We start from the raw sequence: 16,479 nt of genomic DNA, 5'->3' as shown, positions 1-16,479 counted from the left end.
AAAACGCGCATGAGCATTTTAAAGTGGTCCTGTGTTCTCTGTCCTGGCAGCCCACAGGGGGAGCCCTGTGCCAGGCCTGGGCTGGGGCCAGGAAAGCCTTGCTTGGAGAGACCACTGTCCAGGGCTCACAGCGCTCCTGGGCCTCTTTACCCTGTGGATTCCACAGGTTTCACCTTTAGAATGAAAGTTCTGGAAGGGAGTCGGAGCAGGACACACTTGCAGCTGTGTCCCACAGGCTGTGGAGGCACCGAGCCCACCTCAGGCACAAGGCATGGCTGCCTGCTCTGGGGAACAGATAGGCCTGTACTCCAGCCATGAGGACACGGGCAGGACAGGCACCCTGGGTTCCCTGCCCGGGGAGCCAGCTGTGGGTGACGGTGGTTTCTGAGAGGACCCTGGTGCTTCTTCAGTGCCTGGCAGGGTGCGAGAATTAACCAATCCCTCCTGTGATGACGTGGCACATGGTAGGCCCCCCTCTCCAAGGACTCCAGCTCATGGATGCCTGTCCCTGGGGATTGTCCCTGGTGGACCCTGCTGTGATATAGGCAATCCAAACAGGTGACTGCATGCCCTATGCTGTGGGTTCCTCCAGGGCCTGCCTTAGCAAAGAGACCCCAGAAACGGGGGGTTAGAGTGTCACTGCTCTCTGAAGAAATGCGATGGTTCCATGCAACGCAGACTTTAACAGACTTTATTGCCTGAACTCAGGGCTATACCCTGTGTGGGTTCCTGTGGGCACCCCGTGTGAGAACCCTTGCAGCCCCTACCCGCCTGGAAAGCTGGGTGTACTGAAGCTCAGAGCACCGGGACAGCCAGGAGCTGCTGCCCCAGGGGGGGTGATCACAAGCAGCCTGGCCGGTATGTTCCATCCTGGCTGACGGCCATGCCGCCACTGGGTGGGGTTTGACAGGAAGTGGCGGGACCAACATGCTGTCCCTGCCACAGCTGCCTAGAGCCCCCACAGGACGCGGGAGCCACGGGAGATGCTCTCGCCACCTTCACTTCTCAATCTGGAGCTTGAATTCCACTTTGCCCTCGTAAGGGTCATGGGGGTTGTCAAAGGTCACATGGTCAGCCAGGACCCTGCAGACAACCACGACCTGCGTGTTTTTGGGCACATTGAGGAGCTTGGCGGCCACCAGAGGGTTGCTGTAGTGTGGCTGGGGAGAGAGGCAGGGTGTGAGGTGAGGAGGGGAGGGAGGGAGGGAGGGCGCAAGGTGTTGAAGCAGCAAGAAGGGGAAGAACTCCTGGGGGTGGGCCTGGTGCCCTATCCTTAAAGGACTTGGGGCATCTCAGGTCACAGCGTACGGGTGGGGCACCAGGGGGTGTGAGGGTGAGGACTTGGTCAGCCTCTATGAGCCTTCGCATTGCCCAAGGGTGGGGGGTGCACCACATACCTGTGCCTTCTTCCCATAGTAGGGAAAGTAGTGCAGGCTGAAGGTGCCATTGGGCGGGTAGTACTCCACCTGCAGCGGCTCCCGGTGGGGCTCATCCTGGGGAGGAAAGGCATACATTAAGAGCGAGCCCACGTGCGTGAACACAGCATGCCCCCATGAGCACACCCGTGTGCCCATGCGTGTGTGTGTCTGTGTGTGCACCTGGGAAACTGCTGCCTGTGAGCCCTGACTGGTCAGAGCTGATACGCTGGAATGTGGGTTTTGAGCTCCAAGCTGAGAGGTTGCCAGCCTGTGTGTTGGACCAGGCAGCATGGGCTCTGTCCCATTGGGTGCTGGGCAGCAGAGACGTGCCCATGAGAAGCTCCGGGGGCCAATCTCACAGCAGCCCACATGCGTGGTTGGACTAACAGAGCCACAAGGAAGCCTGGAGGCCTGCTGGCACGCAGTCACAGTTAGCAGAGTTTGCACAGGCCACGATGGGGTGGTGTGTTTAGGCTTCTGGAGTCACACTTCACTGAGGTGGGTGCCGGGAGAACTTAAGGACGGCGAACACCTTGCTGCTGACCAAGCAGAGGGGTTTGTGAAATCTGCAGCCGTAGGGGGTACAGGGCGGGGCCTTTCCCCAGGGCCACCAGGCCAGGCCAGCCAAGAGGACAGTGGGCTGGGGTTTGGTGGCTTGCCATGAGGCCCTACTGGGCCCCAGTTGAGGACTCTGAGCCCGCGGGCTGCTTCACCTCTGCCAAGCTATGGTCGCTTCCACACTCACCAGGAAGCTGCAGTCCACACGGGGAGGTGTACTGTTGCTGGGCAGGAACTTGACGATCTGGAACAGAACGGTGTCTGGGTGCAGGGTCTCTTCCCAGCCCCCTGCTCCTCCTCTTCAAAGCCAACCCCAGATAGCCTGTCTCAGACATCCTGGTCCACTGAGGCCATCCAGCCCCTGGGGGCACCCCCATCTCCCACCAGCCTCACTGAGGTTAAGCATGAGGGCTGACTCCACATCTGAGGTGCGAACACTGCTTCCTGGCAGGCCTCCTGTCAGCCACTGCTGCCGGGGTCATCTGCGTCTAGCACACGGTAGGGGGAGGGCCCAGGTCGGAAGCTCCCTCTCTGTATTCCTTCCACCACTGCAGGCCACTTGTCCTGCTGACCACGGGCCGAGGACACACCACGCCCTAGGCAGGGTCAGTCCCTGGGCCAGGCCGAGCCGAGGTTGGAGGGCTCAGGGCTCCTGCCCGCCCCCGTCGTGCTCACCCTGTTCATCTTGATGAGGAAGCAGGGCTTCCCCTCCTGGAAGCCAAAGCCGGGGTCCCTGACGCCCGAGCAGCCCCCCAGCATGTCTGTTGTGAACTTGCAGGAGAACTTGGTATGGTTGGGGGCCCCGAAGGTCTCCTGGAAGAAGTAGGTCTTGGAGGTGCAGTTGATGTTGTCCCTCTGGGCAGCAGGTGAGTAACCTGCAGGCAGAGGCAGCACAGCATGGGGCGGCCCTGGCCACTGCAGTCAGTGTGAAGCACCTGCTGGGCCAGGTAGGTCACTCACCTGCCAGGAAGCTGTGCAGCATGTGTACGAGGCCAGCCCAGGTGCTGTTGTCGGAGATGTTGTAGTGGATATCCAGGCCTTTCTCCCCATACATGTCCGGCCGTAGGGTCACACCTGGGGCACAGGGGACACGGTTACTGTCATACCCAGGCTGCATGGGAGGGAGTGGGCCAAGCCTGAGGATGCCCCCCAGCCAGAGGCCACTCAGCCAGCCACAAGAGGCCAGACCCCCAACCAGAGGCCAGACCCTACCCCTGACCGTGCTGCTGTCCCTAGCCACCAGAGGGCGCCACCTCCCTGACAGGCTGTGCCCACCTGGTGACTTCAGCTGGTCCTGGTAGTCGGGCGTGTAGGGGTCGATGGTCTGCATGAGCACGTAGAGGCACAACGCGAACAGCCCGGTCATCACCACATAGAAGGCCACGTAGTACAGGCTGATCCAGACTGGGGGTGCGGGGAGACGGGTGTCAGAGGTTGTGACTGCCACTGGGCACATGCTGCACAACATTGCCTCTCAGCCACCCACAGAGTCCTGTCTCTTCCAGAGTACAGCCGCTCATAGATGCTTCCTGCTCCCCTAGTCAGAGCCCGTGCAGGTCATGGGTAATGGGTCAGCCCCTGATGGGCATTTCTAAGGAAGGGGGCATACCTGTGCCTATTCCCCTTTAGATCTTTCTGGAAAAGTCTGGAAAAGAGTGCCCAATGCTGCCTGTCCTCTGGGAGTGGACTATGCTGGGTAGGTCACTGCAGGCAGCAAATTGGGGAGTACAGATGCTCGTGGGGTCCAGTAGCACCTGTTCCCTTGCCCCCCAGCCTGATGTCAGGCCCCACCATAGGCTCTCCTGACCTGCTTGCCATGGCAACTCCAGGAACCCATGCAGGTGTGATGGCCTTTGCCAGACAAGGGGCTGAGGCTGCCCTGGCACCCTGGGCAGGTGCAAGCATGGACATGACGGTGGGTACCCTCTGGCCCCTGGGCCTATGGCCGTCTTAGGTGGGTACACCAGCAGGCATCAATGTCCCTCAAGACTGGTCAGGGCCACAAGGACCATGAGGGACCCAGAGCTGCCTGCTTCCCCAGTGGGGTCAAAACATGGGCTCGTCCCTGGGTGATCTGAGCTGGGAGGTGCTGTCCTGGCCCTGAGAGGCTGAGGTGGGTGGGGGTGTCTAGCAGGTGGTCTGGTCCTACCCCAGCGGATTGGTGTGCGACCCAGCATCTGACCGGTGTCCGGGTTCCAACAGTAGTGGCGGAACTCCTCCATGCGCTGGGCGCATGTCTTCTTCTCCTGCAGGGCAGCCATGTTCCTGTCGGGGAGCCACACCACACCCCGCACCCGCGTCTAGAGAGGCCCTGAGTCTTATAGCCTCAAAGGCATTGCGGGCGCTGGCCTCAGGCGGTGCTATCAGCCGTGTCTATTGGCTCCCCAAACACAGGGGCCTGGGCGGCACTGGGCCCCTGCTATCGCACTTGCACCTGCCCGGGCGCCGGCTGGCCACAGGGTTCGGCCCACTGCCCTTGCATGTCCTCAGCTTTATCTGCTGTGCCAACACTGACCAGGGCTCTGTGTCCTCCCACCTCCTGCCTCAGTGAGAGGAATGCAGGTCACTGAGCACCCAAGGGTGACCTTGGCCACACCTGCACAGGGTGTGTCAGGGGTCCCCGTGACTACTCTGGTGGCCCTGCCCATGGCATCTCTGCCAAGTGCTTCTCCATTTGGTGCCCTGCTGATGGCGGGGTCAGGGAGTGGTAAATGCAGTGCAGGTCAGATGAGGATGTGGGGCACAGGGCAGAGTGGGTGTTGCTCCCCAATGCCTGAGATCCGAACATAATCCTCCATTGTGGAGAAGGCCAAGGGGCTGGGGTGGGTCCTGATCAAGGGCTGGTGTTTCAGGTCCTGGCCCAGGGCCCAGTTGTCTCTGAGTCTGCCACCAGGAGGGGATGTCCACTCTTCTGCTCAATTACAGTGAGCTTGTCAGTGGAGGGTGTGCTCAAGTCTCTCTCTGGGCAAATCTGATGCCCAAACCTGAGGCAGTGGGGCGGCAGGGCCTCTGCTTGGGCCTTGCCCTCCAGGCAGCTGCCCCTGGCCCTGCTCCAGCAACCTTGTGGACCAAACTGCAGTCTTCCTGCTTGTGGGATCACGCAGTGCCAGGGCAGCAGCCTGGGGGCTTAGAGCGAGCTGCGTGGACCTGGGGTCTCGGCCTGTGGCCAAGAGCGGCTTCCCACAGCAGGCTGTGAGAACAGGTACTCAGATGCCCATAGACTCAGGGTGGGGGGAATCCTGGACCACCAGGGCTGCCTGCAGTCACTCGGCTGCCCCTGACTCCCCACAGCCAGGGAGCTGGAACTGTGTCCCCACTAACCCCCATGCTGCCCAGCAGTGACCGGCAGTCCACCCAGTCCATGTTCAGATGCAGCCCAGCTGAACTTATGCCAAAGGCAAGGAGCAAATGATGGGGAATTGGGAGAAGCCTTGGACAGCTGAGCTGGCCACAGGGTCAGCTGCCGTATGGGTACCTCCCAAGATGCTGCGTGGAGTCAGCACCTGCTCCACAGTCACCCGGAAAGGGAAAGATGAGAGGACATCTGCCAATGCATTTAAACATTTTCAAGAGATTTTTGTATTTTTATAGAAGGCAGAGTGACACAGGGTGGGAGTGAGAGAAATCTTCCATCCACTTGTTCATGCCCCAAATGCAGCAGCCAGAGCTGGGCCAGACTGAAGCCAGGAGCGCGTCCAGGTCTCTCACATGGGTGGCAGGGGCCTGAGCCTCAGGCCTACAGGCAGGGTCATGGTGGCTGAGACCCAGCACTGTGACCCTGCTGAGAAAGAGGTGACTGGTAGGGGGAGGCCAGCTATTGGCCAAGGTCACCTGCTGGTAGTGGTGCTGGGGGGATGGAAACAGGCAAGGCCCAAGGTGTTGTCCACCTTAAATATTTGCTCTCCAGTCTGCGGCCACTGAGCTTGCCAGCAGCTGGGCTGGCCCCATACACTTCTCAGTACTCCCACAGGCCACTGCTGCCCCCTGGCCTGCCGGCTGCTGTGCTGTCTCCTGGCCCACTAGCCATTGTGCTGTGCCCTGGCCCGCCAGTTGCTATGTTGTCCCCCTGGCCTGCCGGCCACTGTGCTGTCCCCTGGCCTGCATGAAGAAGCCCTGGTCCCCTGGCCCCTGGCCCCCTGGCCCCAGTGATTCATCAGAAGTCAGGGTGCCTCCCCCGCAGCCCCATGCTCATCCTTGTCCTTCCCACATGGTCACGGAGCAGTCCCACTAGAGCTCAGCGTTCCTACTGGTTCTACTACCCCCAGGTGCACCCAGGTGCTTCCAGGGGTTTCAGGTGTGCCCACCTGCCTGCATTTCCCTGGGGAGGCTCAACCCGGGTGGATTCAGCCGGGGCTGTGTTCCCCCTAGGGAGGCTACTCGTGGCAAACCGTAGGTGAGGAGAAAGACCACTGGACACTGGCCGCTCAGCTGTGCTGGGGCCTCACCTGGGGAGAGTCAAGTCAGACCTGGAGCCAGAGGCTCTGCCTAATCCTCCTCCAAGCGGCTTAGGAGATTCTTTCTTCTGCACCTGCCAGTGACCCCTGAGTGTCCTCGCTGATCCTGGCTGGGATTGAACCTTGGTGCTGCGTCAGCTGTAGATCCCGGGGATTCCTGGCCAGCGGCCTCACCTCAGAGGACGTCTCCCTGGGCCCCAGAGGACAGGAGCAGGCCACAGGCCAAGGGCAGAGGGGTCAGGCCAGCGGCACGATGGATTTTGGAGCCCTGGAGACGGTGGTGGCCAACTCAGCCTTCATCGCTGCCCGGGGTAGCTTTGACGGCAGCGTCACTCCATCTTCACGCGACAAGAAGTACCTGGCCAAGCTGCGGCTGCCCCCACTGTCCAAGTGTCAGGCTCTGCGAGACAGCCTCAGCATGGACTTTGAGAGCCTGTGCCAACAGCAGCCCATTGGCAAGCGACTCTTCCAGCAATTTCTGGGCACAGAGAGCAGGCACCTTCCAGCGCTGGGGCTGTGGCAGGACATTGAGGACTATGACACAGCCGACGATGACCTGCGGCCACACAAGGCCCAGGCCATCCTGGCCCAGTACCTTGAGCCCCAGGCCACACTCTTCTGCAACTTCCTAGAGGAGGGGGCAGTGGCGCGGATGAGGGAGGGGCCCCTGGCCAGCCAGGACAGGGTCTTCCAGCCACTGCTGCAGGCCACGCTGGCCCACCTGGGCCAGGGGCCCTTTCAGGAGTACCTGGACAGCTTGCACTTCCTGCGGTTCCTGCAGTGGAAGTGGCTGGAGGCCCAGCCCATTGGGGAGGACTGGTTCCTGGACTTCCGGGTCCTGGGCAAAGGGGGCTTCGGGGAGGTGTCAGCCTGCCAGATGAAGGCCACCGGCAAGATGTACGCCTGCAAGAAGCTCAACAAGAAGCGGCTCAAGAAGAGGAAGGGCTACCAGGTGCGTGGCCCGTGGTGGGTGGCAGGGGACATGCAAAGATGGCTGTCGGGCCTATGAGCACAGGATGTCCCCTGGACTCCTGCCCTGGCTCTTGGGAGGGCACAGGGAGACAGCGGCTGGGCAGGGGGCTGCTGCTCAAGGGACTGGTGCTGGAGCCTCCACCCCGCTGATTCCCCACCCCCCACTGGCCTTGGTGTCCATATCCACTTGGGCAGGTCAGGCAAAGCTGCGTAGTCTCTAGGGCATGACTTGGGTGTGGCCTTGCCCCTCCAGGTTGGTGGCCAGCTGTGGGATCAGGTAGAGGTGACTGTGGTTCTAGTGGCTGAGAACTCTTGCAAGCCTCTCACCCTGCTAGACCTCAGCATGCTGACCCCACTGGGCAGGAGGGAAGAGTGGGCATGCCTCTGAACCCTGGGCTGCACGCTGGAGACGCCAGGCATGCGTTCCCAGTGACTGGGTGGACCTGGCACGGGCAGGCCAGATGCGGTCCGCACCCGGTGTCTGCCCAGATGCCCAGCGCAGGCCTGTGCCCCATCCCGGCCCGCAGGGAGCCATGGTGGAGAAGAAGATCCTCGCCAAAGTACACAGCAGGTTCATCGTGTCCCTGGCCTACACATTCGAAACCAAGACGGACCTCTGCCTGGTGATGACCATCATGAACGGTGGTGATGTGCGGTGAGAATGCTGGGGGCAGGGCTCCACGAGGATGTCCCGGTCCCCTGCATGGCCACAGGAGGGTGGCCAGCTGTCCCACACGATGCTCAGCCCTGCCCTCCCGCAGGTACCACATCTACAACGTGGATGAGGAGAACCCCGGCTTCCCCGAGGTGCGTGCCATCTTCTACACAGCACAGATCATCAGTGGCCTGGAGCACCTGCACCAGCATCGTATTGTCTACCGTGACCTCAAGCCTGAGAACGTGCTGCTGGACAATGACGGTGGGCATGAGCTCGGCCAGCCCGCACTGCCCCGCACTGCCCCGCACTGCCCCGCACTGCCCCACACAGCCCTGCACTGCCCACACAGCCCTGCACTGACCTGCACTGCCCCACACAGCCCTGCACTGACCTGCACTGCCCCACACAGCCCTGCACTGCCCCACACAGCCCTGCGCTGACCTGCACTGCCCCACACAGCCCTGCACTGCCCCACACAGCCCTGCACTGCCCACACAGCGCTGCGCTGACCTGCACTGCCCCACACAGCCCTGCACTGCCCCACACAGCCCTGCACTGCCCCACACAGCCCTGCGCTGACCTGCACTGCCCCACACAGCCCTGCGCTGACCTGCACTGCCCCACACAGCCCTGCACTGACCTGCACTGCCCACACAGCCCTGCACTGCCCCACACAGCCCTGCACTGACCTGCACAGCCCACACAGCCCTGCACTGCCCCACACAGCCCCACACAGCCCTGCACTGCCCCACACAGCCCTGCGCTGCCCCGCACTGCCCCACACAACCCTGCACTGACCTGCACTGCCCACACAGCCCTGCACTGACCCACACTGCCTCGCACTGCCCTGCATTGCCCTGCACTGCCCACACAGCCCTGCGCTGCCCCGCACTGCCCCACACAGCCCCACACAGCCCTGCACTGCCCCACACAGCCCTGTACTGCCCCGCACTACCCCACACAGCCCCGCACTGCCCCACACAGCCCTGCACTGCCCCGCACTGCCCCACACAGCCCCACACTGCCCCACACAGCCCTGCACTGCCCCGCACAGCCCTGCACTGCCCCACACAGCCCTGCACTGACCTGCACTGACCTGCACTGCCCCACACAGCCCTGCACTGCCCCACACTGCCCCACACTGCCCCACACTGCCCCACACAGCCCTGCACTGCCCTGCACTGCCCCACACAGCCCCACACTGCCCCACACAGCCCTGCACTGCCCCGCACAGCCCTGCACTGCCCCACACAGCCCTGCACTGACCTGCACTGACCTGCACTGCCCCACACAGCCCTGCACTGCCCCGCACTGCCCCACACAGCCCCACACTGCCCCACACAGCCCTGCACTGCCCCGCACAGCCCTGCACTGCCCCACACAGCCCTGCACTGACCTGCACTGACCTGCACTGCCCCACACAGCCCTGCGCTGACCTTCACTGACCCACACAGCCCTGCACTGCCCACACAACCCTGCGCTGCCCACACAGCCCTGCACTGCCCCACACAGCCCTGCGCTGCCCACACAACCCTGCACTGACCCACACTGCCCCACACAACCCTGCGCTGCCCCGCACTGCCCCACACAGCCCTGCACTGCCCCGCACAGCCCTGCACTGCCTCGCACTGCCCTGCGCTGGCCTGCACTGCCCCACACAGCCCTGCACTGCCCCGCACTGCCCCACACAGCCCCACACAGCCCTGCACTGCCCCACACAGCCCTGCACTGACCTGCACTGCCCCACACAGCCCTGCACTGCCCCGCACTGCCCTGTACTGCCCCACACAGCCCTGCACTGCCCCGCACTGCCCCGCACTGCCCCACACAGCCCTGCACTGCCCCGCACTGCCCTGCACTGCCCCGCAGTGCCCCACACAGCCCCGCACTGCCCCACACAGCCCCGCACTGCCCCACACAGCCCTGCACTGCCCCGCACAGCCCTACACTGCCCCACACAGCCCTACACTGCCCCTAAAAGCCCTGCACTGCCCCACACCGCCCTGCACTGCTCCGCACTGCCCCTAAAAGCCCTGCACTGCCCCACACCGCCCTGCACTGCCCCACACAGCCCTGCACTGCCCCACACCGCCCTGCACTGCCCCACACAGCCCTGCACTGCCCCACACCGCCCTGCACTGCCCCTAAAAGCCCTGCACTGCCCCTAAAAGCCCTGCAATGCCTGACCTGCACAGCCCCCTCAGAGCCGCACACAGCCCTGCACTGAGCGCTCTGTGGTGCCATCAAGCACTGTGGCCCAGAGGCTGGTCCAGTAGCTGTGTGTGGAGGGATGTATGCATGAGGCGTAGGTGTGATGTATCTGTATGTGGGTGTTCTGTGGGTTTATGTGTGTACACACGTCTGTGAGTGTGTGTGTGTCTGCAGAGGGTGCTGCTGGCCCCTATGCTCTGAACTCGCCAGGTGCCCTGGTTCCGTGTGACCTCAGCCGTGTTTGCTCCCAGGCAACATCCGCATTTCTGACCTTGGGCTGGCTGTGGAGCTGGAGGAGGGACAGACCAAAACCAAGGGATATGCAGGGACCCCAGGTGAGACTGTAAGCACAGGTGGGCTGGGAGCAGGGTGGGCAACCTTTGCCTGGCCTGGGGGTGGCTTCTCAGCCACAGGACAGGCACCAGAGTCGGGCCAGGTCCCCCCCAGAGGCTCTGTGCGCCCTGCAGGTGGCCCACACACATCTTACACGCCCAATGACCGACAGCTGTGGTGCTGTCAGGGCTGCTACATCACGAGATGTACACACATGACCCTGAGACTCCCTGGCTCTCAGGGTGCCAGCACAATGAGGGTGTCCAGAACCTGATGCGGCTGGAGCCCGAGCGTGCTGCGAGGCCACACCACAGAGGACCTGACACAGCACACATGTGTTCACACAGGCTTTCACCCCCATGCATCCTGCACCATCGAGTCTACATGTGTGTTCCGTACATGGTACATGCACCATCTGCCTGTTTGTGTGCACTCATATGTACAGTTGCCAAGATGCACATGTGTGGCTACATTGCTGTGTTTGTGCACACACGTGTTTATTGCTGGTTGTACCTCCGTGTGTTCATGCATTCACAGTATGTACAGGTCTGTGTGTTTGAGCTACTTCCTGACCTTGAGCTGGCCGTGCAGCTACATGCTGTGTGGATACAGCATATACGTGTCTCTGTTTATGTCTGTCTGTTTGGCCATGTCAGTGTGTGTGTGGACATGAGTTCTGCCTCAGTCCCAGGCAGGCAGGAAGCAACACACGTCGAGTGGGCAGGGTCTGTGTTCCAGGCCACCTTGGGGTCTTCCCCTGGACCCTGAGCCCCGGGAGGGCACTGGGCACATGGGGTGTGTGTTTGCAGCTGTCTGCCAGTCTCCTGTGCCCCTGCCCTGTGTCTCTTACTGTGCAGGCAAAGTTCTGGAAGTCTGTCTTCCTCCTGGGAGTTTTGCGGGGAAAGGGCTTCCCCCAAGGTGGGGCTGTGCAGTGGCTGGGTCCAGTGTGTGTCCTGGGACCCCTGGAATCCCAGTCAGCCTGTGTCCTCTGCAGCCTGGGGCAGGGCAAGGGAACGCTGAGCCACCCCAAAACCTGAATTTGAGGCTCTGAACTCCAGAGCCTGTAGCTGAGTGCTGCGTGTGGACACCCAGCAGGCCACCAGAGGCGCTGCTGCCCTTGCGCTGGCTGCCAGTCCAGCGTTTTTCCTGAGCTACGATGGACGCTGGGCTCCGGCCTGGCCAGCACGCTCAGGGCTCAGATCCTGCACATGCTGAAGTCAGGGCAGATGTCAAGATCCCGGCGAAGCCATGCGACTGTCTCCTGGATCTTGCTCGGCCCCTTTGCTGGCGCGGACAACTGCCTGGAGAGCTGCTGCTGTGGGTTCATGACCAGTCCACCACAGCCCCCAGCAGCGAGTGAGGTGTCAGTGAACACAAGACGAGGAGAACATACCAAGACAGAGTCCACCCATCCCCTTGTCCATTCACGCACTGCAGTGGGACTCCGCAGACACAGGCCCTGGATGTCAGCCAGCCCTTGGGCTGTGTCCATCCCTGTCCGTGTTCCGGCCTTAGGCTGCCCTGCCCCTAAGCCTGCAGCTCAGGGCCCGGCTCTGGCCCTCCACAGGGTTCATGGCCCCCGAGCTGCTGCGCAGTGAAGAGTATGACTTTTCCGTGGACTACTTCGCCCTGGGGGTGACCTTATACGAGATGATCGCGGCCAGGGGACCCTTCCGGGCCCGGGGAGAGAAGGTAGGAGCCAGGTTTGGAGGCGGAGGAAGGGGTGCCCGTCGAGGTGGAGAGGGGTGTGGGGGCGGGGCAGAGAGCGGGCGGGGCCGGGGCGGGGCCAGGCTGCTGGCCAGCTCTCAGGTGTCCAGTCCTGCCCTCTTCCCGCGGTCCGGCCCTCGGGGAGCCCTGGATTGGAGCTGCAGGGCTGGAGGCTGACCTGGGCGCGGCCTGCAGGTGGAGAACAAGGAGCTGAGGCAGCGCGTCCTGTCCGAGGCCATCTCGTACCCGGACAAGTTCAGCCTGGACTGCAAGGCCTTGTGCGAGGCGCTGCTGGAGAAGGACCCCGAGAGGCGCCTGGGGTTCCGCGAGGGCAGCTGCGACCTGCTGCGGGCCCAGCCGCTCTTCAAGGACATCAACTGGCGGCAGCTCGAGGCCGGTATGCCCATCATGCCCCAGAGGGCCCAGGCCCGGGACAGACCACAAAACCAGCTATGGTTCACCCCCAGACCAGCTGCCAGGGCTTGCCCACTGCCTGCGTCTCCGCCCTGTTGAGTGTGGGAGAGAATGTAGACCTGTGTGAGTGTGTGTGTGCATGTCAGTGCATAGACCTTCACGTATGTGTGTCTGAGTGTATGTGTTAACTGCGCGACTGCATCAGTTCACTTGCTAGTAAATGCACATATGTGTCAGTATGTTTGCATGCGTGTCTGAGGCTGACTTGCACAGGGCCACACCCCTGGGGGCTGCGCTTTGCCATGGGCCACGCGGCTGCCCTCCAGCCCTGGCTCAGGCCCCTGCTCGCCCACAGGGATGCTGACTCCGCCCTTTATCCCGGACTCCCGGACTGTCTACGCCAAGAACATCCAGGACGTGGGGGCCTTCTCCACAGTCCGGGGCATAGCCTTGGAGCAGGCAGACACCGACTTCTTCCGAGAGTTTGCCAGTGGCACCTGCCCTGTGCCCTGGCAGGAGGAGATGATCGAGACGGGCATTTTTGGGGACCTGAACGTGTGGCGCGAGGATGGCAAGATGCCTGATGACATGAAGGGCCTTGCAGCGGAGGACCCAGCACCTGTCTCCAAGTCGGGGATGTGCCTGCTCTCCTAGGGGCCCTCCTGGCCAGGTGTAGTGGGTGGAGGCTCTGGGGGCCTCCAGCCCAGGGAGCAGGGGAGGGGGCAGAGCCCTGTCCCAGGCCTGCCTGGGCACCAGGAGGAGGGGGAAGCCAGGGCAGGGATGGGGCGGCTGGACCTGACCTGAGGGCTGTCGTGACTTTTGCCCCCTCCACTCCAAAACCCCACAGAGGTGCCGGCTGCCACATGGTGTCCACCTGCACAGAGAGGGTCCCTGGTGTGGATGGCAGCCCAACCATTGGTGTGGACACCCGAGGTCATGCAAAAGGCTGGCTTGGAGAGGCCCCCCTCCCACTGACTCCTCTGCTGGCCGGGACGCTGCCCAGCCCCACTGGGACACAGGGCCAGGAGAGGAGAGCTGTACTCATCAGCCCTGGACAGATACTGGCCTGGAACAGTTTCCACAGCAATGTCCATCCTGTGGCTAAGCAGGGCCTCAGGTGAAGCTGGTCCAGTAGGAAAAGGTTGGGGCTTCAAGGCCGAAGGACTCACTCCACAGCAGGGGCCTCGGCCTTTCTAGGGAGGAGTTGGAAGACACGAGAGGGAGTGGGTGCCACCCAAACGTCCTACGCCAGAGAGGAAGGACAGAGGACTCTGCCCTCAGCCTGAGGGTGGGAGTGGGAGGACAGTTCCTGTGGTCCAGAAGGGTCTGGAAATGGCCAGGGGTGACCGGTAGAGCCAGGGTTCCTGGGGAAGGGCACTTCCTGCGGACATTGAGTCCCAGGGGAAGAGTGGTAGAGGAATGGAAAACACAAAATCCCAGGGCTCCCTGCCCACAGGTTCAGAGACATCATGCCAGGTGTGGTGGACACAGGTCCTCAGGCCATGTGTGTCGACTCCTGTGTGCTCACAGGTGCCAGAAAGTGAAGCAAATAAAACATGAATTGATGAGATGCCGGCGGCACAGACAGTACCCTCACCTGGATTGCCACATGCTAGTCCCAAGGATGTCCATGTTCATAGTAGGTGTCCCATGTGGTCAGTGCCATGTGTGGACGCACTGTGTCCTCGGTCATTGCCATGCATGGTGCATGTGTGAGCTCTCTGCAGGAAAGCAGCATGTACTGCACCCACACCCCAGGCTGTCCCCAGGCTGCACGTTCTTCCTCTGTGAAATGGAATGATCGTGGCAGCAGCCGTGGATTGTGGTCAAAACTGGGCCCTGACTGCGTGCTGTTTGTGTTAGGCCACCGGCAGGAATGGTCAGCTGGCCAAGACCCAAACACCTTGTGGGAGTAGGGGTTGCCTTTACCAAACCCTGGAGGAGCTAGTGTATTAGAAACGATAAGGGTCTCCAGTCGCCCACTGAAGGTCTGTCCTAATAAAACCTCAGCATAGCCACCCTCTGTCTTCCGCTTCGTCTGATGCTGTCATTGCAGAATCCACAGGAAGAGCCTGAGAGCGGCCTCTGCATTGTGGAGGTGTGTCCTCAAACTGCCTGGGGCATTCATCTGAGCAGCCCACTGCTTGAGACCCTCCTAACCAGGTTCTGCAATTGCACACTAGACAGGAATCATCCCTGCCCGGTTTCCAGGTGCACAGACTGAGCACGCCTCTCCCTTGCCAGGTTTCCAGGCTCGCACACTGAGCATGCCTCACCCCTGCCCTGTTTCCAGGCTCACACGCTGAGCACACCTCGCCCCTGCCCTGTTTCCAGGCTCACACGCTGAGCACGCCTCGCCCCTGCCCGGATTCCAGGCTCACACGCTGAGCATGCCTCGCCCCTGCCCGGATTCCAGGCTCACACGCTGAGCACGCCTCGCCCCTGCCCGGTTTCTAGGCGCACACGCTGAGCATGCCTCACCCCTGCCCTGTTTCCAGGCTCACACGCTGAGCACACCTCACCCCTGCCCTGTTTCCAGGCTCACACGCTGAGCATGCCTCACCCCTGCCCTGTTTCCAGGCTCACACGCTGAGCACACCTCACCCCTGCCCTGTTTCCAGGCTCACACGCTGAGCACACCTCGCCCCTGCCCTGTTTCCAGGCTCACACGCTGAGCACGCCTCGCCCCTGCCCGGATTCCAGGCTCACACGCTGAGCACGCCTCGCCCCTGCCCGGATTCCAGGCTCACACGCTGAGCACGCCTCGCCCCTGCCCGGTTTCTAGGCGCACACGCTGAGCTGCCCTCACAGCAGGGTGTGCAGTGTTCTGCATGTACAGTGGAAGGTCTGGCCGGTCAGGCTTCTCACTGACTGAGCATTACCTTCTGAGGCAGCCACAGGGCTGACAAGTACTTGTGAAGGCACACATGACTTTAGGGAGTGGGAGGTATTGTGTGGTCCATCCTGGTCCTATCTTATGCTGTGATGTCACCTGGTCATGTACTGAGGGGTGATGCCATTTGCCCATCTCAGTGTGCTGCCTGGCCTGCCCAGGGCCCTCCACAGAAGCTGAGCTGACCCAGCCGTGCAGTGGCTTAGGCGCAGTTCTACCTGGGCAGCAATATGTGCCTCCCACGGTCAGCGTTCTCCAGGCTGTAAGGGAGCAGGAGGGATAGGAGGGCACCTCTTCAGGCCAGCAGGCCAAGCTCACTCAGGGCTTCCCCAGAGAGAAGGGCCCAGAGCAGCTGGGCCCAGGGCTGTCCCCAGCCGGGTGGGCCACCCCTAGGCTGACCCCAGCCTCCGTTCACCTCCCCTGGGTGGCTCCTATCTGGGTTTTCACACATTTGCTAAACACAAATGGGCTTAGCCAGAGCCAGAGCTGCCAAGCAATCAATCATACAGGGCAGCGGGCAGCTGGTGGTCCCAGCCCCTGCCCAGCCAGAAGATTCTGTCTTCATTTCCAGCGTCAGAAGCTAAACCTCGACCTCCTCCGGGCAGCAACTGTCCAGGCCACCCCTGGGTGCCAGCATGGAGGCCCCTGGGAGGTCTGGGAATAAGTGTAGTACACAGGGGATACAGGGCCTCCCTAGGGACCCTCATGGCCTGCCCTGTGCATGACTGTGGCTCCTGGGGTCCTAGCATGAAACACACGGCATGGCAGAGCCTCCCTATGGGGCTTGTTATCTGGGCTGTCTTGGCCATGGACCCTCCAGCCCCCTGACCCACTGCAGCCAGGCTCTGCCGGAGCTGAATT

At 62.1% G+C, this 16,479-nt stretch overlaps 2 protein-coding genes across 2 annotated transcripts; one reads left to right on the top strand and one right to left on the bottom strand.

The window, feature by feature from the left end:
- Positions 1–998: 998 nt before the first annotated feature.
- Positions 999–4,237, bottom strand: ATP4B (ATPase H+/K+ transporting subunit beta). Its single transcript, XM_004577346.2, has 7 exons — positions 4,126–4,237; positions 3,252–3,380; positions 2,937–3,050; positions 2,652–2,851; positions 2,164–2,220; positions 1,398–1,493; positions 999–1,160 (listed from the first exon to the last, which is right to left on the bottom strand). Exons 1-7 carry the CDS (start codon positions 4,235–4,237, stop codon positions 999–1,001), a joined length of 870 nt encoding a protein of 289 aa, XP_004577403.1.
- A 2,355-nt stretch (positions 4,238–6,592) lies between these two features.
- Positions 6,593–13,438, top strand: GRK1 (G protein-coupled receptor kinase 1). Its single transcript, XM_004577345.2, has 7 exons — positions 6,593–7,382; positions 7,930–8,057; positions 8,164–8,321; positions 10,523–10,606; positions 12,172–12,296; positions 12,507–12,708; positions 13,081–13,438. The coding sequence occupies exons 1-7, from the start codon at positions 6,684–6,686 to the stop codon at positions 13,377–13,379; spliced, it is 1,695 nt and encodes a 564-aa protein (XP_004577402.2). The 5' UTR covers positions 6,593–6,683; the 3' UTR covers positions 13,380–13,438.
- Positions 13,439–16,479: the final 3,041 nt, after the last annotated feature.

Source organism: Ochotona princeps, chromosome 12 (assembly GCF_030435755.1).
Source record: "Ochotona princeps isolate mOchPri1 chromosome 12, mOchPri1.hap1, whole genome shotgun sequence".
Classification (NCBI taxonomy): domain Eukaryota; kingdom Metazoa; phylum Chordata; class Mammalia; order Lagomorpha; family Ochotonidae; genus Ochotona; species Ochotona princeps.
Note: the sequence above shows the minus strand (reverse complement) of the source record. Positions and strands in the feature narration are given on the sequence as shown.